Below are 24,435 nucleotides of genomic sequence, written 5' to 3'. Positions count from 1 at the left end.
GTTTGCATTATCTATCTGATTTCAGGTCTGATACAGTTCCCACATGCCGCCTGATGAGCTGCTGCTCAGTGGAAACCCTGAAGAAACTCTGTTGCATCACAGTGGCAGGTAGCACGCTCGTATTTTTAGCACTTCCGTCGAGTCAGTGGAAGTCAGTGAGCAGCAGCAGCAGCAGCGGCTCTGCGGGCTGCAACTCTGCAGCTTTGACTGTAAACAGTGGCGGATGGGCCCCTTCAAACAATGACAGCAGGTACAGACCACAGGTCAGCTGTGTCTGTGGTCCCTGTGTGTGTGTGTTTTTGGACTCGCAACGAAAAGAAAAAAAAGGAGGATTTTCAGCTGATTTAAAGGGATAATTCAGAAGTTTTGAAGTAGGGTTGTATGAGATACTTATCCATAAATTGTATATTTTTTTCAGTAGATATCAGTCAGCAAAATGACAAACAGGTTGGAGTCAGAGGTAAAACAGAGCTCTTTTCTGCTGTGGACAAGGACAGCAGATAAAAGTATTTCAGCCACCCAAAATAACAGTCCCACATAAACACATAATGATCAGCTGAAGTGTTCACTATATTGAGAATATTTTCACTGCTTTACCGTAATGTCAAATAGTGATTTCCAACGGGAACGTGAAGCCATTGGGTTGCTTTCCTCCAAGTCAGACTCCAGTGTCATTTTTGTCATTTTGTATTCTGTAAAGTCTTTTGTTGTCATTTTTTTGTTTGTTTGTTGTTGTTTTTTTTTTTGTCTCTTTGGCATATTTTTGTGACTCTTTGTTGGTTGTCTTGTGTCTTTGGTAATTTTGTGTATTTTTTATTTGTTTTGTGTCTCCATGTAGTTTTACCTGTTTTTCTAGTTATTTTGTCTCCTTGATGTAATTTTGTGTCTCATTTGTGGTTGTTTTATGTAGCTTTGTAGTAATTTTATGTATCCTTGTAGGTGTTTTTGTCTCTTTAGTAATTTTGTGTCTTTCTTTTTTGTAGTTGTAGTTTATGTCTCTTTGTAGTTAGTTTGTGTGTCTGTATTTCTCTCTCTCTTTCTCTCTCTTGCTCTCTCTCTCTGTTTATGTAACATTTTTAATTCAGCAGATGAAGTCCAGGAGCCCCTGGCACTTTGGACCCCTTCATGTATGTGTCCCTGGTAGCCTGTTCAGAATCCCTCTGTGGAGTAAAGGTTTACAGGAAGTTGTGTATCTGTTTACAATTATCGGTAGTGGTATTTCTATTTTAATGCAGTATCTCAGTTGTATATTTTTGTTTTTTACTTGGAACTGGCCACAATTTCCTTCTTCTTAATAAGTGACTGTATGTGTGTGTGTGTGTGTGTGTGTGAGAGAGAGAGAGAGAGAGAGAGAGAGAGAGAGAGAGAGAGAGAGAACAGAATGGGAGCGTTTCCAGAAGATGACGGAGCCGCGCAGATGGGCGGTGTTTGGCAGTTCTCGGCAGCCAATCAGAGGGCTGGATGCTCGGCGTCACACACAGCTGATCGATGAGTCAGGGACGAGAGCAGCCGAAAAAGTCCCACTTGTTGCCGAGCAGGAGCGGCGGCAGGAGCGTCAGCAGACGGACGAACATCTGTCAATCCTCCTAAACGCTTCACCTCCTCCGATCTGCCGGTAAAAACCTCCGGAGCTCCTCTGCAGCTTAACGGCCGCTTCGACCCACCGCTGCTGCCTCCTCCGCGGCTCTCAGGTCAGACATTCATACCTTTTTATTCCCTGTTGGATCGTTTTTTATCAGGAGAGAGGAGGCGTTTTAACTTTGTCTGCCGGTGATTGAAATCACAAAAATCGATTATCTGTGTGGACAAATACGTTTGTTGTGTATTTGATAAAAATAAATTGTAGCTTTGACCTGACGCAGAGAAAACAAGAATATTTATTATTGATATTACATCGAGAAGAGAGAGAATCATAGAATCAGCTTCGTTGACCACAAACAAGGTATTTGACTCTCAGTAGACACACAGCCAAAGACAAGGACAACAAACACTTAACTGCTATGTACATACATACTAAATATATAGCCTATATATAAAAAAAAAAGTAAACAATAATACAACAGTGCAGACGGTGCTTGAATAAATTATACTAAGTATACATGAGATAGGCTACAGCAGGGATTCTCAGCTTGCTGTGCTTAAGGGCCACCTTTGCAAAATGACAGGAGGCCAGGAGCCAGTCCCATACATGTTTCTTGGATTGGTGTTTTTTCACATTCTAGAACATTTCTCTTATTTTTGGACATTTCTAGAATTGAAGAACATTTCAGGGATTTTCAGACATTTCTACGGTTTTAAGAATTTTGTAGTATTTTAGGGATGTTTCTAGGAATTCAGGATGTTTCTCAGATTTTAGGACATTTCTCGGATTTTAGGGCATCTCAAGGTTTTCAGCACGTTACCAGGATTTTAGGATGTTTCTAGTATTTAAGCACGTTTTTGTGATTTCTAGGATTTTGTGTCATTTCTAGGATTTTAAGATGTATAGGATTTCAGAGCATTTCTAGGGTTTTAAGATATCTCTAGGATTTTAGGACATTTCTCGGATTTTACAACAACTCTCAAGGTTTCAGGACATTTCCAGGATTTTAAGATATCTCTAGGATTTTAGGACATTTCTAAGACCTTAGTAAATTTCTAGAATTTTAGGACATTAGGGGTTTAGCTAGGACCTCTGTAGGGTGGTGCGAGGATCTCCACCCACCTCTAAGCTCTATTTTGATGCTGTGTTATGCACTCTGTCACCTTATGTATACTAAAAACAAATGGAAAATGTTTGGGAGGGGTCACCCAACATCCTTTCGAGGACTAGATTTTGGACCACAGACCACAAGTTGAGTATCACTGAGCTACAGTACATGTAGTGTACTTTGGATTTATATTTTATTGAATGTACTTATTTAAACTGTAAAAATAAGAAATCTACAGATACAGTGGACAGGAATGTTAATGTGAACACCTGAAGCTTCCACTGAGGAACAAAAAAGCTTTTTACATAATTCATGTGATACTATAAACAGAGAATGTGGGGCTGTATGAGGTGTTTATCCGTAGTCAGTGTATTATATACAGTAGATGTTAGTATGTCAGTTGGCACACCCCCAGTTTGGAGAAGCAGGCTGGAGTCTGACATGGAAACTAAGCAATGTACTGATGTAGATGGAGTCAGCAACACAAGGTATTTTAGCCTAACAAAGTCCCAACTAAAATAATCTGCAACAGATTAAGGTTTATGCTATAGGCACTTGAGAGTATTTTCTTTTTTGTCATCAGTGTTTTATTGATACTTAAACAGTATCATCTATGGTCATTAAATCACGACTTTGTACATAAAAATATAGAAAATAAATAAAAACATAAAATAATAATAATAAAAATTACACAAAAAACAAGTAATAAAAAAACAAAATCAAGCCAGAAAACGAGTATTTTCACTGCTTTGTTTAGCTCACTGAAAACAGTAGCTGCTGATTTACCGCTGCTTTGATCAGTTAGTTAGTTTGTGTTTCTGTGTGACTTTGGTGAATCCGAATTATCCCTTTTAACTGCCAAAGTCACACAAAAACACAAACTAAGTGATCAAGGCAGTGGTACACCAGCAGCCCCTGTGCTCAGGGATTTTAAGTCACTGTTTTTCTAAATGGAGTCTGGCTTTGAAGAGAGCGATGTAACTACTTCAACTCCCTGTTGGAAATCACTGTGACAGAAAGGTAGAGCTGTAAAAAAAAAAACAACCTCTCAATGTAGTGTTCAAACTGATATCATTCTTTTTAGCTGGCTAAAATATGTGTTTTTGGCTGAGCCCACCATGTTTCCATGTCTGACTCCTGTCTGCTTCTTCAAACTGAGTGTGTGTCAGCTGACGTCCATTGTACGTTTATTTACAGTTTATAGATGACTACCCCATACAACCCCACTTAAAAAAATCTCAACTATCCCTATAAGTTTGTTCCATGTTTTAAAGGGTTTGAGGGGTCCTTCGCTGTTTCAGGGACACATCAGGTTTTTTAAAAGGAGCAGTGTGTGTGATTTAGTGACATCTGGTGAGGATTGCAGCCTACAACCAGTTTAAAACCTCTCCCATGTATCAAACATGAACTGTTTATCATCAGGAGGTTTTTACCAGGAACCTAATTATCCGCAGAGGTCTCTATCTTTCCAAAACAACAGAACTGGTGGTTTAAACTGGTAAAAATGCACCACTCTAGTGTGTGATTTTAGACAGCATGCCAGCATCTCAGCACCAACAGAGGCGTGATGTTTAACACACAGCAGCATCTGCCTCTCGTGTGACATTAAACACATGTGTCAGCAGTGCTTTATAAACAGCAATGGCACAACATGGCAACAGTCATTTACTGTTTCTGTTATATGGTGGCTGATCTTGTCCTCTGCTAGGAGCTCCTGGACCTCATTGTCTCCCCAATTTGCGAACATCAGCTGCTGTTCTTTGAGTAATTCTTTGAGTAAAGCCCAGTCATAGACTGTATATAAAGATGGATGACACACCCCCACTAACCCCCGCTATACTTAGGTGAGGTTAACATATCCAGGATATTGGCATTGCCATCTTGCGAGGGTGATGTCATTTCGAGCCTGCGTCTGGTCCGACCAATTGTGAGCAGCTCCATTGAATGTGAGCGCACGGATTGGCTGTCATAGCTGTCAGTCATGGTGGGAAAGCCCCCTTTTGTATGATTTAATAACTTGTTAAAAACTTATCATAAAAACAATCACTTTAACAAACATCAGGGTGATAAGAACTACCTTCAGTGACAGAAACTGTTTATGCGAAAAATTTATTTGGTGTGTAGTTTGAGTTTTTAGTTTGGCACATGTCCCATTCATTCACATGGAAGGGCGGCTTTATGACCTATACTGCAGACAGACACCAGGGGGCGATCCAGATGGAATAGCCACATTTTGGGGGAGCTGTCATGTTGTCTATCTTTATATACAGTCTATGATCCTGGTATATACACTGTGCGATTTTGGGCTGTCCCAGACGAAAGATGACCATCCTAAAAGAAACGTGGCCCTTTGGTCATGGCTCTAAAACGGTGGTCGCACAGCCATGAGGGTCCATGATGGCTGTTGTCTCAGTTGTGAGATCAAAGACAGCTTGGGATAAAATACTGACAGTGTCATAAATTTGGGATGACCACATTACGACCTATGTCTGCTAACCAACCAATAGAAATGCAGCATGAAATGACGCACTGATCAGCGCCACCCTGTAAAATGCTAGTAGATGCTAATAAAGGTTTTGAGCTTGTTGCAAAATTGGTGTGCCAGGTTGGCCTCTTCCCCAGTTATGACAGCATCCACATTCTCCTCCTCTTTAATTTTTTTTTTGACAAACATAAATGCCAATATAGCAATTTGTTTTTAAATAGAATAAGATATAAGATAAAAATATAGAAGTAATATAAAAATATAAAACTAAAAATAGAATATAAAGAACAAAATGTATGTAAAAAAGGTGCAGTGAAGGAATTGTACAGTTTTACAGAAGTTAAAGTTTCAGTGCAAATATCTTCAGTCTAAATTAACCTACAGTGTGCAGTTAAAGTACATTTTGCTCTGACCACTACAGTGACGTAGACAGATGACGCACGCCAACGGTGTTTTGTTCTTGTGTGTCAATGTTGATGGACGTAGGTTGTAGCCTGCGATTCAGTAGGTGAGGTCATCGCACAGTCTGCAAACATCAAACTTTATGTCGTAAAAACCGTCTATTAAAATCCATGTGGCAGTGTAGCTGCACTATAAGACTGTTAAAATCTCACAGTCTGCAACTGCTAACAGCTGCTTCAAACTCTCCTGTTGTGGTTCACACACATATGTTATATGTCACACCAGAGGCTGACATTGTTGTGTTCTTCAACCCTGTTATGCCTCTTTTATTTCCGGGATGCTGGCATGCTGTCTAAAATCACACACTGGAGTGACATGAAGCTGCGTTGTTTCATTCTGTGTAAAAATGTAAGGCGACAGATAGGCTTGTTAGTGGCTCTAGGGCGCGACCTTTGTGTAAAATGGGCTTATATTCCCGGGCTTGTGTAACCTTGTGTGTTTGTGATCAGCTGACCTGTTGTGACTCTCCCTCACCTCGAGTGGCACCACTTGACAAACAGATACCACTGAAATATGAAGGCTGGTGTTTTGCACATTTATTTGCACATTTTTTTCTTTTTTAAAATTTTCTTTTTTTTAAAATTTTTTTGCTCATTTTAATCTTTTAGGCATTTTGTTTGTTTGTTTATTCTCTGTACATACTGTACATACTTTACATATCTTATTATTTATATTATTTATTATTATTATTGTTGTTATTTTTTATTCATTCTATTTTATTTTATTCAATGTTAAGTGTTTCCTTTGTATACATACATACATACATACATACATACATACATATATACACACACACACACACACACACACACACACACATATATATATATAATATTATTTTGCCCTTTTTAACAAATATTTCATTCAGTCGCTACTGTCTTCTTTTTCTGCTGCAACAAAACAATTTCCCTCACGGGATTGATAAAATATTTCTCTTCTATTCTATTCAACGCCTGGCTCGCTTTAAAAATACAACTTAATTTATCTCTGTGGGAGTGCAGCAGCTCCCCCCACATCAGAAAATCACTTTAGCACTAAACCAAAGACAGTAATGTTTTAAGAAATAAGTAACATGAAATACAGTGTCTGATTTACCTGTAGGAACATTACCCTTTGAAACTTGGATCGACATCACTTGACTTGTGCTGCATTCAGACGCCTTTCACAAGTAATTTAAACCTTTGAAACCTAGTACAACCTCAGTTTTCCTTGTGCTAAGTTCAGACGCCTTTTACAAGCTATATGACCCTCAAAAACTGAGCAAACTGATGAAATGATTTCTTTTATAAATGTTTGAACAAAAGCAATTCGCAACTTTGCAAGAAATGTCCCTCAAATTGCAAAATTTATTTACCTAAGAATTTGTTTGTTTGTTTAAAAAAGAGGGGAGGATAATTAGAAAAAAAAAATCAGATTTAAAATTATGTTACAGAAAATTAAATAAAAATAAAAATAAAATAAACGCATATTTCAGCAATTTTTAAAGGTAATTATCTTCTCCTTTTTTGGCTTATTTTCCTGTAATTTTTTTTATGGGTTTTTTTTTTTTTTTTGCTTATTTTTGGGCCATGTCTTCTTAAGTAGCTTGTTGTTGCTTCCCCCCTATGTTTTTGAAAGAAATCAAAACAATGTCCTCAGGTTCTAAAGGGTTAAACCTTTGAAACCTGAACAAATTGGTTTGATTTCTTTCAAAAACATAAGAAAAAGGCAATGAGGGACTTGGCAGGAAATGTCCTGTAAATTGCAAGAAATAAGCAGATTTAGAAAAAAAAAATGTTTAAAAGGAGGAAAAAAATTGTCAAGAAAACTATGTTTATCATTCTCATAATTAGATATTTGAAATTATTTTACAGAATTTATATCATTTTCTAAGCATTTTTTCCAGTTAATTTATTTTTTTGCTTTCCTCTTTTTTCTTTATTTATTGTTATTTATTTATTTATAAAGTAATTTTCAGAAAACCTTCTTGTACTTTTTACTAATTTTGCTAATTTTTGGGAAAATTACTTTTAAAGTTGCTCATTGCCTTCTTCCCATGTTTTTGAAAGAAATCAAGCCAGTTTGCCCAGGTTTAAGGGTTAATCAAGAGCCACAACTAAGATCAGTATAATATGAGCACACATCACTGACTTTCAGCTATTAATCATCACTAGGTGAACCACCTGCAATCCAAAAATAAATGTGTTTATGCTTCTTTCAGTCTTCAGTGGATTTCATGACTTAATTAGCTTTTATTCCAACCGGCTTTTACTTTGAACATGAAGTATTTCATGGCTCTAAAACTTCAAAGCAAATCTGCTGCAGCACATTATAACAGAAGCTGTGTCCCTGTGACCTGTTCAGCAACATGCAGCATCAGCACTTCCTCTGTGTCACACTGTGAACGCCGGCCATCCAAAGCATCCCATCATCAGTCACACTGAGCAGGTGGAGGTTATATGCTACAGCCTATGTATAAATTATGAACACATTTTGTTTTATTTGTGGGTGTCATTCTGTGCTTTTGCCTTGGAATTTGACCTTTTTATTTTTTTCCACCTGATGATGTCATTTTTACCACATTTGGAATATGGAGAAAATACATGCTAACCATTGACATATCCCAGGCTGTGATAATCCAAATAAAAGTTTTCCCATCTAAAAACATAGTGGCATCATGACAAAAACCTGAAAATCAATGACTATTTCATATTTATGATTAGGGCTGATGTTGGTTTAAAAAATTAACTCACTAAAAGTAGAACATAACTGGGCAGAGCGGTATGAGTGTGACCATTTGACACTGCGCAAAAATAATAATGTATAAAAGTAAATGTTGCTTCTAATCATTGACATATCCCATGCTTCAAAAATCCAAAAATATCTACTTGGCATGTAGTATATTGAAATAAGTCTTTTTTTTTTCATCTAACAAACAAAGTGGCATCATGACAAAAACCTGGCATTTTAAAGGTCAAAATTCTGAAAATTAATGAACATTTGATATATATGATTAGGACTGATGTAGGTTAAAAAAAAACTTGATTAAAGTAGAAAGTAATATTAATGTATAAATTATTTTAAAGTTTTATTTAGAAAAGCACATTTTGTGCACAGAGCGATACCAGTGTGTGTAATATTAAAGCAGGCCCTACGGGTTCATTATATTTTGATGCAAAAATATTTTTACTTGTAACAAAGTATTTCTACACTGTAGTCTTTGGGCTTTCATCATGTTGAAGCTCTGAATAATCAGTCAGTTCAAAAATGGGTCATTACTTCATTAAAGAGAAAAATAAAAACATTGAACTTCAGACTCTACAGGGATTGGTTTCAGTTACGCAGCAGAGCAGAAAGAGCAAGGTTCAGCATGGCAGAGTCACCAACATAGCTACTGATCAACCCGACCGTCACATGTGGTTCAGTGGGTGAAAACACTCGACATTAATTACTACAAACCGGCTGACTCTTTTTCCCCAGTGGAAGTTTCTGTCGGTGCTCACTGCCCAGCTCCTTCTCTGTTGTCGCCAAACAATTTGCTGTTGTAGCTGAAAACATAAAATGCATCACTTCCTGTGTGCCCGAAAATATTTCCAAGTAAGAGCCAGCAGTGTTTATAGTCCCGTTTTAACATAACATAGATCCTGTACACAGAACCAGGAAGGGCTTCCATCAAATATAGGTCAAGTTGTCACAAGCACAATGGTGGAAACCATGCATCTTCAGATAAAGAGGTCTCTGTTGTTGTAACATAATTACACCTCAGTCGTGAAGGGAAGGTGAATATGATGGTGAGAAGACAAGACAGAAAAAGCTCTGAGACACAGCCAAGCAGTGGCCGGAGGCACTGGGATTTCAGGCTGTCCATTTGTCCCATTCTGGTGACTGCAATACCTCAGGAACAGCCTGATGGAATTTCTTCAGATTTGGTACAAACGTCCACTTGGACTCAAGGTTTAACTGATTAGATTTTGGTAAAGGTCAACAGTTGCTGTGACCTAGTTTGTCTCATTCTTTTGATTGTGATATCTTAAGAACGGCCTGAGGGAATTTCCTAAAATTTGGGTTAAAACTTCCGATTTGAGTGAGGGATAAACTTACTAAAATTTGGCTATCAAAGGTCGCTGTGACCCCGTCTGTCGCAATCTGGTGAACGTGATATCTCAAGAAAACCTTGAGGGAATTTTTTCAAAGTTGACACAAATGTCATTTGGTCTCAACAATAAGCTGATTAGAATTTGCAGGTCAAAGGTCATTGAGACCATGTATCCATCCCATTCGCGTAACTGCAATGTATCAAGAACACCTTGAGGGAATTCCCTCACATTTAGCACAAACATGCTGTGTGACTTGAATTTGTGGCAAAAAAAATTAGTTTTTCTCACATGCCTCTATGGTGAATGGCAGACATATTGGTGTGTTGATTGGTTGGGGGCCACATTTACCAACAACAAAACTGTCTTAAAAATGTGTTCACAAACTCTCACACAACTTGTGCAGTTTAATCCAAGTCTTATTGAGTCGTATGTGCAATACTTCCTAAACACATGATTTTTCAAAAAAAAACTTACAATTTAAAACTGAACAGAAAAACTGTCCATGCTCTCCTCAATGCCAGACTCCAATACCAGGGTTTTTTGGTGACTTAAAAAAAATTAAACTTGGATTATACTGCGCAAGTTGTGTGAGAGTTTTTAGGGAAATATTTTTGTATAGTTTTGCTGTTTTTAAATAAATTAATATGTTCAAGATTTTCCATGGAGGCATGTGTGGTACATAATATTTTTATCATGTATTTACCCACTTGTTTTTCTGTTATTTTATATGTATATTACGTTCTTAATGTTAAATAAGACCCCCCTCCCACTAATTTAATTAAAAATCATTTCTGTTGAAGTGAGAAGTGCCCGGCTCACCTGTGAGTTGGCCTGTATAGAGTCAGGGTTCTGGTGCGTTCTTCAGTTGGCCGTTTAAGAATGAGAGAGAGAGAGACTGAAGAACAGCCAGTGATTGTTTTTTTATATATATATTTCAGGTGGGTAAACCGTAATCAAAACAACCCCATATGGTAAATAGAGTAGGCCACATTTGCTGATTTATCTATCTGTGTGTTTTATTGTTATTATTTGTTGTATTGTTTAAGGATATTATGTTTTAATATTCAGTTACGTTTGTTACCGGTTAACGTAACGGTCGCTAACGGGTAACGCATCTTCGGGGATTTAAGCTTTTATTTTGTTTTATTTCGACAATTTGGACTCTAATTAAACACTAGTTAAGGTTTGGGGGAATGTACCAATCGTTAGATGTTTTCGTTTCGGTTTTAAATTGTTTAGCGGTTGGGGTAAGATTAGCCTCTGAATACTAGCGGTAGCCAAGACCTGTTGGCATAGCAACGATAAACATCCAGGTCAAGAGCTAGGCATGCGAGGAGAGGACAGGAAGTTGTTTCATTGTAAATAGAAAGTTTGATACATTGTATTTAGCATAACCGTAGGCTTAAAAGAGTAAAGGGAACATGTAGGAAATTATTATTTTAATTTGTTGCTTGTACTGTGTAGTTTTGCATAATTCCTTGAATTAATTTAATGATCTGTAAATAGAATGTATAATTACTTTGAAAGATTTAATGTTTTTGTAATGTACCAATCATTAGAATTTTAAATGAATGTGTAAATATGTTTTGATATATTGATATTGATTTGGGTGTGATCAGTTGGCTGTTGAACAGAGAGAGAGCAACTGAACAGCCAGTGATTGTTTTTTTTATACATATTTCAGAATAATTCTTTGCTCCTTGGATATATGTCTACCCTAAGTCCGAAGTGATTCTTGGGTGCAACACATGCAAGAGAAATAGTTTTCTTCATGAATTCAAGGTAATATGGCATGGCCAACCCATAAAATAGTCATTTTGGGGATGAAGTAGAGTTATAAAAGAGTAGTAGAGAGTAAAAGAGTATTTTACACAGTAGTATTGCTATTTAAAAAAAAAAAAAAAAGAAAAAAAAAAAACTAGGGCAAAAATGTCCAGACAACTACAATTTTAAGTATCATAATTATACATTTAAAATCACTTTTACAGATTTTTTTTAAAGTAATGCTTTTCTTTTTTTATGTAATTTCTTTGTTTTTTTTCTTTATATTTTTCTTTTTTTTTTTTTCCTTTTTTATTTTCCTTTTTTTCGTTTGTTCTGTTTTTGCATTTTTAGGTAATTTTCTCATTTTTTAAAATTATCTTTCTTGCCATTTTATGAGTCATTTCCTCTTAAGTTGCTTCTTGCCTTCTTGCCATGTTTTTGAAATAAATCGAGCAAATGTGTCTATGTTTCAAACTGTTCAGTAAAAGGTCTGACTACTTCTTCCAACACTATATGTCCTTCTTGATTGAAACAGAGCTGAATTAATTAATTTTATTTGACAAGAAGCCATTTTAATCTTCTGCAGTCACGATAATTATGTTTTCAACTTCAGAAATGTTATAGCAGAAGTTATAATACCGCAGAGTGCTGAGATGACTAAGACGCAGACCTCCCACACAGATTGTGGTCACATAAGATGGAGCTGTGAATGTGTGTTTGTGTGTTTGTGTGTTTGTGTGTTTGTGTGTGTGTGAGAGAGAGAGAGAGAGAGAGAGAGAGAGAGAGAGAGAGAGAGAGAGAGAGAGACTGGCATGCTGAGGTGGGGGGGGGGGGTCTCCCTTGCTCCTTCATGGCTCCAGAGATGACTAGCATTTTTCATGACATGAAAACAATAAAACACACACTAAAGCCAGCAGAACGTACACACACACACACACACACACTCACACTGAAACACACTGTGGCATTTCAGCTGCCACCCAGTAGAGGTCTGGATCTGTTGGCTCAGGAGGTTGTGTGTCTGGGATGGTGCGCGATGAGTGTTTGGGTTTGTGGTGGTGTGTTTCTGTTTTGTTTGCTGCTCAGCTGCTGCTCTCAGGTGTTTGTCGGTCAGTGCTTACACAGTAAATGAGTGTGAGGTGACAGTTTCACTTTTGACAGCTGAAAGACAACTTGTGCAGTTTAGTTTTGTTGTAGTTGAGTATCTGATATGCAAATGATTATTTTGTGGGTGAAGGATACTTTGACCCGACATCTGTGTGTGTGTGTGTGTGTGTGTGTGTGTGTGTGTGTGTGTTGTTGTATTTAAAGTATGTGCATCTTTTCTTTTTTTCTGACTCTTCGTCTCTGTTGTGTCTTCAGGAAGTCTGGTTTGATGTCTGCGTCGGTCCTGTATCCATCGCTGTGTGGAAGCGTCAGTCTGGTCTGTGGACTCCTCCTCCTGACCTCCGCACCGCTCCTCACAGCAGGTACGACCTGACCCCTCCAGTATGCCCAAACCTGAACTTTCATGCATTCATTGATTCATTCATTTAGTTTCTTCTTTGGTTCCTCATGACCATAGAAGTTCATCAGTGGCACACAGTGTTCGCACACTTTAATGATGACTGATGGTGATACACTAAATCAGCTTTAGGCAGCGTGTTTCAGAATATATGCACTTTCTGTTTTAGAAATCCAAAATTCGACTGTCTGCTCTTCCTCTTCTGATCAGTACAGTTATACTGAGATCAACTTTCTGTAGCTACAATAAAAACATTTTTTCTCTCATGTTGTGAAATCACTCAGACTTTTCTCATTATAGCTTCATTTTTAGTGATTTTCCACTCTTACACTTGACCTATTCTTCACGTGTTGGTGTGTGGGGTGAAGAAGTGAGCGGTGGCAGTGGAAAGCGTAATTCTGCAGACTCAGACTTTTAAGGTGAAGAAATAGAGGAAGTACGTAACAGTGCTGGCTGTGCTGGCACAGCTGCCCGTTGTGTAAGGCAGAGGTGGTTGTGGGCAATGTTTTGATGCAGGAAGAGCTCTCAGTACGCAGGGTGATGCAGATCCTTAAAAAGTCTTGAAAAAGGCTTTAATTGATTTTAAGATGTCTTATATTAATTCTTCAATGCTTTAACAAAAAAAAAAAAAAAAAAAAAAAAAACTGGAGCAAAATTACTTTTCTTGTGCTTCTTGCAGACGCTGTTTACAAGTATCTAAACTTTTCAGCTGTGAGCAAATGGTGTGATTTATTGAAAAAACATGAGAAAAAGACAATGACCAACTTGGTTAGAAATATTCCATAAATTGCAAGAAATTAGTAGAAAATTTTAGAAAATTGTTTTTTAAAAGCTATGGAAAGATGTCAAGGGGGAAAAAAGAATAAAGCTTGTAAAAATCTATATTTACAAAATCAATTCTATTCAAAATTATGTTATGAAATTATTATTTTTTTAAATTAAGCTCTTTTCTAGGTCTTTTTCTTTTTTAACTTTCTCTGTTTCTTTTTTGATATTATTTTTTTGGTACATTTCTTTTCTTTTATTATATTATAATAATAATTATAATATATATATATAATAATAATTATACTTTTATTAATTTCTTGCTAATTTTTGGGTCATTTTTTTCTTTCTTTGCTCATTGCCTTCTTCGCTTGTTTTGAAAGAGCCAATTTGCTCCAATTACAAAGAGTTAAAATGCTTAGAAATGGGAATTATGATTATATAAATTTGTTTTTTTTTTCTGATATGGCATTGTAAAATCTCCAAATAATTGGTCAAATCTATTTTTCTTAAACAATTTACCAAATAGCTCATCACTTACAGTAGAGTATTTTCACAGTGTGGTATTAGTACTTTTATTAAAGTAAAGTGTCTGAATACTACAATGCATTGATGAGTGATGAGTTCAATTTTTCTAGAGTTTCTGTCAGTGGCAGCAGACGTTTACTTCTTCTTTAACCCATTAAAACCTGAGCAGATGGTTTGATTTTTTTCAAAAACATGCTGAAAAGGGCAATGAGCAACTTAAAAAGAAATTACCTTAAAAAAAATCTAAAAAATTAGTAAAAAAAAAAAAAAAAAAAAAAAACATACAATAAAAATCAGATTTAAAAAAAAGCAAAGTAAAAATAAAAATAAAATGTATAATGTATAATGTGTGCAGCAGATATAAAAATCTGCATCACATTTTAAATATATTATAATGATAATTATATTATTAGCTTTCTGGGCATTTTTTCTAGTTTTTTCTTGAAAATTCTAAATCTACTATTTTTTGCAGTTTACAAAACATTCCATGCAGAGTTGCTAATTTGCCTTTTTTCCGCCCATGTTTTCAAAGGAAATCAAACCAATTTGCTCAGGTTTAAGAGGTTTAAATAACTGACAGAAAACATGCATGTGGAGCAGAACTGATGGAATCTGTAGGATAAGGAATTAATGGTTTCAATTCTGACAATAACCTTGAATTCAAACACAATGTTGTTGTAAAAACCTGCTCTAATCGCTGTGTTTTGTGTCTCTGCAGGCCGACTGACTAACTGCACTTATCCTCTGGTGCCTGAACATGGAGGTTTCCGCTGCGATCCGTCACCGTGTCGAGGTTTCACCCACAAGAGCTCCATCCACATCTTCTGTGAGCCGAGCCGGTACCACCTCAACAACAAAGTGCGCGTCTCCAGATGTCGCTATGGGAGGTGGCAGCCTGCAATACCAGCCTGCATCCCCATCAGAGGTAAGTCTGGATTCCACCAAGTTATGTATCACTTTTGTATGTTTTTCGAGTGTCTGGGTATGAAGTGAGCTCTCTTAATTGATGATTTAGGTGCAAGTGAATTCCTCAGCAAGAATCAATGACTCACATTACTCAGCATATCTTTACATTGTGCTTTGAAATGCTTTGTTGAAAAGTCAATGAATAATGCAAAGAAAACAAGATATAAGCGATATAAGTTCATCTGGAGACGATGGCAGTGCCATCTTGATAAATTGTTTTGAGGTTTCAGCTTCTCAAATGTTAGAACTTGCTTTGATCTGAACTCCTCCCATCTTCCTCTGGGTATCTTGAAGCCTCTGGCAACCCAAATCACAAAAACCTTTCTTAATGTGTAATTCAGGATCTTCACTTCAAAAAAATGGCTGATGAAAACCTGGCTTTGTGTAATTCAGGCAGAGGTGAGATGATTTTGTTTGGATCTCAATGGTGTAAAGCAACTTTACAGGAAATCAAATTTAGCTTGTGCTTCATTAAAAAAAAAGGCTCTAATATTTCTATTGTCTGCTCTCTCTGGGTCCTGAGATGAAAGTCATGGTACTTTAAAACTCTTTCTTAGTAATCAGATGTCCGCTTACAACTCTAAACATCTTCTGACATTTCCCAGCAGCCCCGGGCTTTGCGGCGTTCCTCAGTGATTAGCTCAGTTTATAATATCCAGTCATGACTCAGCGCAGCGTTGACCCTGACGCTTCAGTGACTGATTAGTCATTTAATGACAGTGTCTTCTTGTTGTGAGAGTTCAGGAAGCAGATGGTGAGTCATCGTTGTTGTCAGGTGATGAGGTTTGATTCCCAGTGAGACTTTGAATGGCTCATTTCAGACATGAGATGTAGTCTGACTCTCTGTGAGCATCAACAAAAAGGACTTTTCAGCAGCCGCTGGTGGAACGTCACTAAGTTTATTTATCTCAAGTACTAAACTAAAGTACAAATTTGAAGTACTTGTACTTTACTTGAGTTGTTTTTTTTTGCTACTTTCTTCTACTCCTCTACATCAAGTATTGGGGCTGAGCTGTCAAATGCAAACACAGCATTCATCTTTTGACCTATTTAACAGAGGCACTCTGCAGACTCTGCAGCAGAACTAGAAGCTTCTCTTTCCTCAGACCAGTTTCGACTTCCTCTGTCGCCATTACCATAACGCGCTGCAACAGGAAGTCAGAGCGCAGAAAGCGGAAGCGGGCGAAACCACCGTAATAACCATAAAACATTTCCTCTGTGTCGATGCTGCAGAGCCTCATGGAAAGCTATATCGCTTCATCGTGGGCACACCGAAACCGCACACTAAGATAAAAAAACCTACTCTGATAGATCATGTTTTTGATTAAGTGTTCCTGTAAAAAGAGAGAATACCAGATTTTTCCTACAGTGGTGCCGCACAGGTGGTTGTTTCCTGTCACATTTTGAGCTCTTAAATGTTTTTATATACCACCAAACCAACACTTTTAACTTTATGCTAGCAACATGCAAACACTTTTTTATTCTTTAATCCATAGCTTCTGTTGGGTCATTAATTTTTTATAAAGAAATTGAAAATTAAATAAAAATACTTATAAATTAAATTTAAAAAAATAATAAGAAGAATTACAACAACAAGCCAAACGGAACTTGGAAAATGTGCTTAAAAATTAAAGTAATTTTCTGACATAATTTCTCAAATTTAATTATTTTAATCATACACATTTTCCCCCTGAATTTTTTATTTTTTCTTAGACATTTTCCCCCTAGCTTTTAAATTATTTTTTTTTCAAAATCTACGTATTTCTTGCAATTTGTGGAACATTTCTTAGACACTACTACTACTGCTACCACCACCACTAGTACTACTACAAGGCAAGGCTGCTTTATTTGTATAGCACATTTCTACACAGGGCAATTTAAAGTGCTTTACAGAGTAATAAAATGTAAAAACATAATAAAAGAGAAAGAGATAAGATATACAAGGTGAAATCAATTACTAAATGATAAAAAAAAAAAATTTGAAAAAGTTTAAAAAGTGCAGACAAGAGGTGCAAAGATAAAAAGACAATTTAGAATGATTTAAAATCAAGTTTAAAAATAAGTTGGTAGTCAGCAGGTGGAGTAGGCAGTGAAAAAGGAATGTTTTTAGCTTTGCCTTAAAGGTGGTCAGAGTCTGGGCTTGTCAAACGTCATCTGGGAGGTTATTTCAGGTTTGCGCTGCTTCACCATGTTTAGTTCTGACTCTTGGGACGTCCAGTAGGGCGGCCCCTGATGTTCTGAGGGTCCCACAAGATTCATATGTCACAGGCATGTCAGAGATATATTTTAGCCCTGAGCAGAGAACAGAGTGATTGTAGATAAGCAGATTTTTAATTTAATTTAATTAAATCAATTCTCTGAGTGACAGGTAGCCAGTGTAAGGATTTTAAAACTGGAGTAATGTGGTCATATTTCCTAGTTTTTGTCAGGACTCTCGCAGCAGCATTCTGAATAAGCTGAAGTTGCCGAACAGCTTGTTGTGAAAGGCCTTCAAACAGACCATTACAGTAATCTAACCTACTGGAAATATAGGCGTGGGTGAGCCTTTCAAGATCTTGCTGTGACATTATTGCTCTGACTCTGGCAATGTTTTTTAAATAATAATAGGTGGATGAAGTTACTAATTTGATGTGTGACTGTGGAAATTTAAATCAGAATCCAGGATAACCCCGAGGTTTCCTGCTTGACTCTGGGTTATGAAAGAGAGGGATTCAAGGTGAGTGTGGACAGTCTACCTTTCCTTCCATGGCCCAAAGACAATGACGTTGGTCTTATCTCAATTGAGTTGGAGAAAATTTTGATGCATCCAATCATTGATTTGCTCAATACAGTGACACAGACGTTCTACAGGTTCATAATCACCTGGTGAAGGTGTTATGTATATCTGTGTGTCATCTGCATAATTGTGGTAGGTTACTTTATTATTTTGCATAATCTGGCCTAATGGAAGCATATAGAGATTAAACATGAAGGGTCCCAAAATGGACCCCTGTGGGACCCCACGTGTCATAGTCATCTTCTCTGACTCACAGTGTGCAATTGAGACAAAGTACTTCCTGTCATGAAGATATGACTTGAACCATTTAAGGACAATGCCGGAGTGTCCGACCCAGTTTTCTAGTCTTTCTAATAAAATTGTGTGATCCACTGTTTCAAAGGCAGCACTTAGATCCAGGAGCACTAAAAAAGAGACTTTGCCGGAATCGGTGGATGTCATTTATTACCATTATGAGTTCAGTCTCAGTGCTGTGATGGGACCGAAAACCTGACTGAATGTTATCATAGCAATTGTTTAGTTTTAAAAGGTTGCTAAGTTGCTTTTTCAATAACTTTACTGAAAAACGGTAAGTTTGAAATCGGCCGATAGTTGTTCAGTACAGTGGCATCCAGGCTGGTCCTTTTTAGGAGAAGCTTGATGACTGCAGTTTTCAAAGCATTTGAAAAGTGCCTGATTGGAGAGACAGATTAGCTATAAGCTGTTTTACCAGACTGCTCTGAACAGTTTTAAGGAAGCTAGTGGATAAAACATCAAGGCAGCAGGTGGAGGAACTGAGACTGGAGATAATTTCCTCCAGTGATTTGTCACTGATGGCCTTAAATTGTTCCATACTTAGTAAGCTACCTTGGGAAGCCTGCAGTGATGGAACATTATTCTTTGGCATTGAAGAGTTAATTGCACATCTGATGCCTTGAACCTTGCTATTAAAAAAGTCTGCAAACTCGTTATATTTGCTGGTGGAAACCAGTTCTGGAGATATTGGAACAGGAGGGTTAGTTATTCTGTCCACAGTAGCAAATAACACACGTGAATTGTTACTGTTTCTTTTGATGATCTCAGAGAAAAATGAGGTCAAGGTCAAATTATAAATGCATACATTTTCTTTATAGATTTCAAAATGAACGTGAAGCTTTGACTTACGCCATTTTCGTTCTGCTTTTCGGCACTCCCTTTTCTGGACTGTTACAGAAGGAGTGTTTCTCCACGGTGCCTTTTGCCTTTTACTTATTATTTCAACTTAACAGGAGTTATGGCGTTAATTACATTTGCAATATCAGAAGTGCAGGAGTCAAGGGATCATCAACATGGTTTGTGATTGTGTCAGTTTTAAATTTGATGGATTCCATGAAAAGTATTCGGTATTCTCACTGAAGTATCTTTTTGCAACATTTGTTGATCCGTGGACAGTTTTAGGAGTTACTGACAGATCAAAAAATACACAGAAATGGTCTGACAGCGCAACATCCAGCACAGTGACATTTGAAATATTAACACCTTTAGTGATCTAGAGATCTAGATCTAGAGTGTGTCCTCTAATGTGGGTCGGCTCTCTCACATGTTGACAAAGATCAAATGTTTCAAGTATTGCAGAAAGCTGTGTGGCATTTTTCTCACAGACATTATCCATGTATATATTACAATCACCCATGATGACTACACAGTCAAATTCTGTGCAAATAATTGAAAGCATCTCAGTAAAACCATCAAGAAAATTTGGAGAGCATTTTGGTGGCCTGTAAATAAGTTTATATAAGATACATGGAGAGAATTTCACTTCCATTTTAAAGGACATATATTCAAAAAATAAAAGCTCACCAAATGACAGCTTCTTACAAAGAAATCTGTCCCTGAAAAGGGCACAGACATCACCTCCTTTTTTGTTCTGTCATGCTTCAAACTCAAATCTAAAATTTGGTGGGATGGATTCAATAAGGTGGATTTTAAAGTCTAACTGAAAAGGTTAAATGTGCACGGAGAAAGGGATCCAATGCAGGTGGTGCCGGAAGCATGGTGGATAGGCTGTGCGGAAACAGTGATGTGGTGAACCAAAGATTGAAGGTTCGAATCCATGCCATCTTGGATTTTCATAATTTATAGACCAAAACATGTAAACTTCATGTAAATTAATTAATTAATTAATTGATATTAAAACAAAAAATCTGTTTGGAATGTTGAGTTTGAAACTTATCCAGAGCAGGTAAGTTTTATAGGCGGCTTCCCAGAGAAGAGTCTGAAGTGCAACTTAATTCAACTAAAACACAAGAAACTTATGCTCCAGAAAATGATAAGCACTCAATGAGGATCCTAGGGTCACTGATCAGCAATTATAACTTAAATATGAATGCCAGAGAGCAGTAATAGAAAAGAAAGAAAGAGGAAACAGAGCCAGGGGAGGTCTGAATGGACTAAAAACCATCCTCGCTGGATTGGGCCAAAAGCTCTGCCACCGTCACACAGACGGGGATTTCACCTGACAGCTCAAACAGCTGTGTGGTTTTTTTTTTTTGTTGTTTTTTTTTACTCAGCAGATCGTTGGTCAGTTTCTGGTGTGTCTCGTTGATGTTTCTCCTTTTAACATTTTTGCCGCCTCCTCCTCAGATGGTGTTAACACGAACTCTGGCGACAGAGTGAATAACTCAGTGCCCAGCATGGCGACAACAGCGGTGGGCGTGTCCATCTTCCTGCTCACCACCACTGCCTGCCTGGTCGTCAAGTCCCGCCTCTGCCCCTGTCAATCACACAGGTGAGAAGATCATTTACTGCTGTGGTTTCCAGTGAGAGGGGGAATATTGTCTTTTGAAAAACAGACACTATGCTGTTGTTTTTTATCTTTATATTCACTTGTCTACTGTAACACCTGGCCTCTAAATACTGAGTCAGTTTCTCTTTGGGTCCTCTGCAGTCTGCTCAGTGGACAGATTGAAGAGTATGAAACTGTGATCTGTCAGTCCACATTATGTTCATCTGGTATTCCAACAATGCTAATCCAAGACAAACCTTCTGTTTCTATTGTGAAGTTTGAAGAGCTTTGCTAGAGCTACATATTGCCTGTTGATATCAGCTCATTATCGTGCACTTGACACCAAAACAATGACTGCTCATATTTCCCAAAATGTAGAAGCCCTGTTAGACCACAACTTGTCCCTTTGAACCAAAAGCCTGTTTATCCAACAGCCTGTTATCCCAAAAACAAAAGCCAATTGCTCTACAGTCCTGTTTTCCAAGAATACACATCAAAAAATGTTTGTATAACCACAAATCCTTTACATTTGTACATTATTTTGTAGTGGATACATTGACACAGTGTTAAATGTGTGGTTTGGTTTAGGCACAAAAACATTTGGCTGTGGTTAGAAAAAGATCATGTTTTTAAAGATTATGTTTTGGTTCAAAACACCCTTGTTAGGTGGCACAAAAGCCAGTAGAAAAGGAGGGACCGTTAACTCAGACGCCGCTGGGAAACTAAAACTAACCACAGGGAGTGTGTATTTTCAGAGAAATGGGAATGTTTGGAATTTTGGGCTGTCGGAACAAAGGCATAGCACCAGAGGCCCCTTTTACACTCCCTGTTCAAGGGGGGAATTTCATGTCGTATGCTGCCTTGCTGTTCTGTATAAAAGATACAATAGCAGAATAAAGGTTACGGAGTGGTCCAGCCTTTAATCCGTCATGAGAGGTAGTAACAGTGCCAAAACTGTGTTTGATAAAGCCAGCAGAACAGGAATGTGCGTGACCCACAGCAGCAGATTTACAAAGTAGCAGTTAACGGCTAACTCAGAGAAGAGGAACAGTGTTTAACTCATTGAGTGCCGGCCCTATTACATTAATGGAAAGTGGCTTGTGCCAGCTTTTCTGGCCATTTTGAGTCATCTTTCAAGACCCACACAATATTTTGTACAAAGACTCTGAAAACACAGAGTAGCTCAAATGAAAGAAGAAACTCTCTTTTTCGTCGTGGACAAAAACGTTTGTTTGCACCTTGTTCCATTCTTCAAGGGGCCATTGATCAAAATGGCCCCTTGACCTTCTCGGTTTTTTGGGGGGCATTTATGCCGATATTGAATTGCTGTAGGTCTGAATCACCTCTGTACAGATTGCTCGGCTCTCTGATCCCGGCTACTCCACTTCATGCTTTGATCTACCATCTTTTGTACTACAACTACGAGTCCCAGCAGCCCCAAAATTACACACATGGAGCGTGAGAGCGCTCCCTTGTGCCAGCCACCAAAAACACACTTTTTTCGTCAATGCTTTTGAATGACGTATATATACGTCAATGGCACTCAATGAGTTAAAAATGTCCACAAATTGGGAAAACAATGATATTCTGCAGCCCCTTACCCTCTGAGCAGAGGACGAGATCAATTGCCTTATAACAGGGATGGTAAATGATTGTTACTGACATGTTATGCCTTTGTTGTTGTTAATAAAGCGCTGCTGAGGCATATGTTTTATGTCACACTAGAGGCCGATGCTGTTGTGTTAAATGTTACACCTCTTTTGACTCCACAATGCCGGCATGCTGTCTGACATCACTCACTGGAGCAACATAATGCTGCTGTTGTTTCTTTCTGTGTAAAAATGTAAAGGGGGCATGCAGCAGGGACTTTGTAGAGGCTCTATAGCGCCATCTCTGTGTTAAAAGGGTTTATGAGTCAGATTCACCCCTCACTATTGTTCAACTCCACCTTCTCGTCCAAATATGTTAAATTCTGGCTCCAAAATACAAAATTGCAATGCTGAAATGCCAATTTTGAGGCTTCACAATGAGAGACCACAAACCAATGGGTGGCACTGTGGTAGCTATGGCCATTATTTTATAGAGTCTGTGGTGTTATATCAATAAAAAGTTGGGGATCACTGATTTTCTCCACACAATTTCTCAGGAAAGCAAGTGAAACTGGACCTTATATTGAAATGAGTGAGGTCAGAGGTCGGGAGATTCAGTGTCTGTAATCCATTCTGTGTGTCCTGGCAGCCGTCGATCCTCAGACCAGCTCGACCTGATGGTGGATGGACTTCCTGTGTCCCTCCCCTCCTACGAGGAGGCAGTGTACGGCAGCTGGGGGCAGCGCCTCCCTGCCTGTTCAGCACCGGGACCCACCCAGCTCCTGTTGGCTCAGGAAGATCCCAGCTGCCACCCGTCGCCTCACAACAGCCAATCAGACAGCAGCCACCGCCCCCTCCTGTCCAGCCCTGACAACCCACCACCCCCGTACGAAGAGGTCCAGTCTTCACGTCCCAGAGGCAGGGTGCGTGATGGGGACGTCCAGCAACGACATGTTTCAGACGACAAGGACACCTGACTGACAGACTGTTTGTGACATGTTTTTGATTGACAGCTGCAGCGTTTACTCTGTGGATGATTTAACAAAAAAAAAAAAAAATGACTGACAGCAGACCTCTGCACTTTTCCTGGTTGGCTGCGGCTCACCAGCATCAGGGCACTCTGTCCAATCAGGCGCTAGCTTAGAGGAAGCTGATTGGCTGGTTGTTAGGTCTCAGAGACCTGACTGAAGAATGAATGTTTGAGTGTATATATGGAGGACCAAATCTGGCATAATGAAAATAAATAACTAAATAAGTAAAATAACTTAAATCATAATAAAAAATAAAACGATAAGTTTCAATTATCTAATGAATATGCAGGTTTAATTTTTGAAATAAATAAATATGCACAGAAATAGAATATACATAAATAAAATGTATTAATTTCCTTAAAGATTGTTTTTTGGGCTTTTTGCTTTTTTTTTTTGGATAGGTAATAATAGATAATAATTAAACAGGGAATTAAATAATTACAGAAATAAAAAATCTCTCAAATATATAAATACATTTTATTTGTTTTTTTTTTTCAAAATAAAACTTGACACTTCTAAGTTAATTGAGACGTTTTTTTCTTTATTATTTATATTTTTAACTGAGAAATTTTGTAAAAACATTTGTTTATTTTTTTATGGCAGATTTGGTGATCCATATATATTTCATGTCTTGTATGAATGTATCTGGCAGAGGAGGGAAGTTATGTGCTGTCTGGTGAAAACTTTTACATCCTGATTGCCTTGACGATGTACGTCTTTGTTGAAACAATATTTTAAATAAGAATTCTTCAGTTTAAAAACAAACCTCAGTTAGGAGGTTTTCACAGGACAGCAGTCATATAATGATGCAAGTGCCTGTTTGTTTGTGTGTGTGTGTATGTGTGAGAGTGTTTTCAGTGTTGCTCTGGAGACGTTGCCCATCCTTCCCGTCAGTGACGGGGCAGATCGTGCTGTTGCAGAAACCCTGTGTGTTTCCACAGCAACCGCCTCTATTCCATTTCTGCCAGTTTCTATCTTTTGTACAGTGTTTCTACTGTCGGTGGTGTTGACTTGAGGCCAGCGTGATGCGCGGCAGTGCTGGAACAAGTATTCAGA

The 24,435-nt window shown here is 37.9% G+C and overlaps 1 protein-coding gene across 1 annotated transcript; it reads left to right on the top strand.

The window, feature by feature from the left end:
• The first annotated feature begins 1,537 nt into the window (after nt 1-1,537).
• zgc:152863 (uncharacterized protein LOC562658 homolog) lies at nt 1,538-23,686 on the top strand. The gene is made up of 5 exons (XM_042486831.1): nt 1,538-1,691; nt 12,840-12,946; nt 14,993-15,199; nt 20,618-20,762; nt 22,998-23,686. The coding sequence occupies exons 2-5, from the start codon at nt 12,853-12,855 to the stop codon at nt 23,323-23,325; spliced, it is 774 nt and encodes a 257-aa protein (XP_042342765.1). The 5' UTR covers nt 1,538-1,691; nt 12,840-12,852; the 3' UTR covers nt 23,326-23,686.
• Nucleotides 23,687-24,435: the final 749 nt, after the last annotated feature.

This window comes from Plectropomus leopardus, chromosome 5 (genome assembly GCF_008729295.1).
Source record: "Plectropomus leopardus isolate mb chromosome 5, YSFRI_Pleo_2.0, whole genome shotgun sequence".
NCBI classification, from domain to species: domain Eukaryota; kingdom Metazoa; phylum Chordata; class Actinopteri; order Perciformes; family Serranidae; genus Plectropomus; species Plectropomus leopardus.
This window is presented reverse-complemented; position numbering and strand designations above follow the sequence as displayed.

What these genes read in the sequence shown, in the direction of transcription:
- zgc:152863 (XM_042486831.1), top strand. Translation starts at nt 12,853, where the DNA reads ATGTCTGCGTCGGTCCTGTATCCATCGCTGTGTGGAAGCGTCAGTCTG. An exon ending in CGCACCGCTCCTCACAGCAG is followed by an intron (nt 12,947 to 14,992) that starts GTACGACCTGAC and finishes GTGTCTCTGCAG; the next exon opens with GCCGACTGACTAACTGCACT. An exon ending in AGCCTGCATCCCCATCAGAG is followed by an intron (nt 15,200 to 20,617) that starts GTAAGTCTGGAT and finishes CCTCCTCCTCAG; the next exon opens with ATGGTGTTAACACGAACTCT.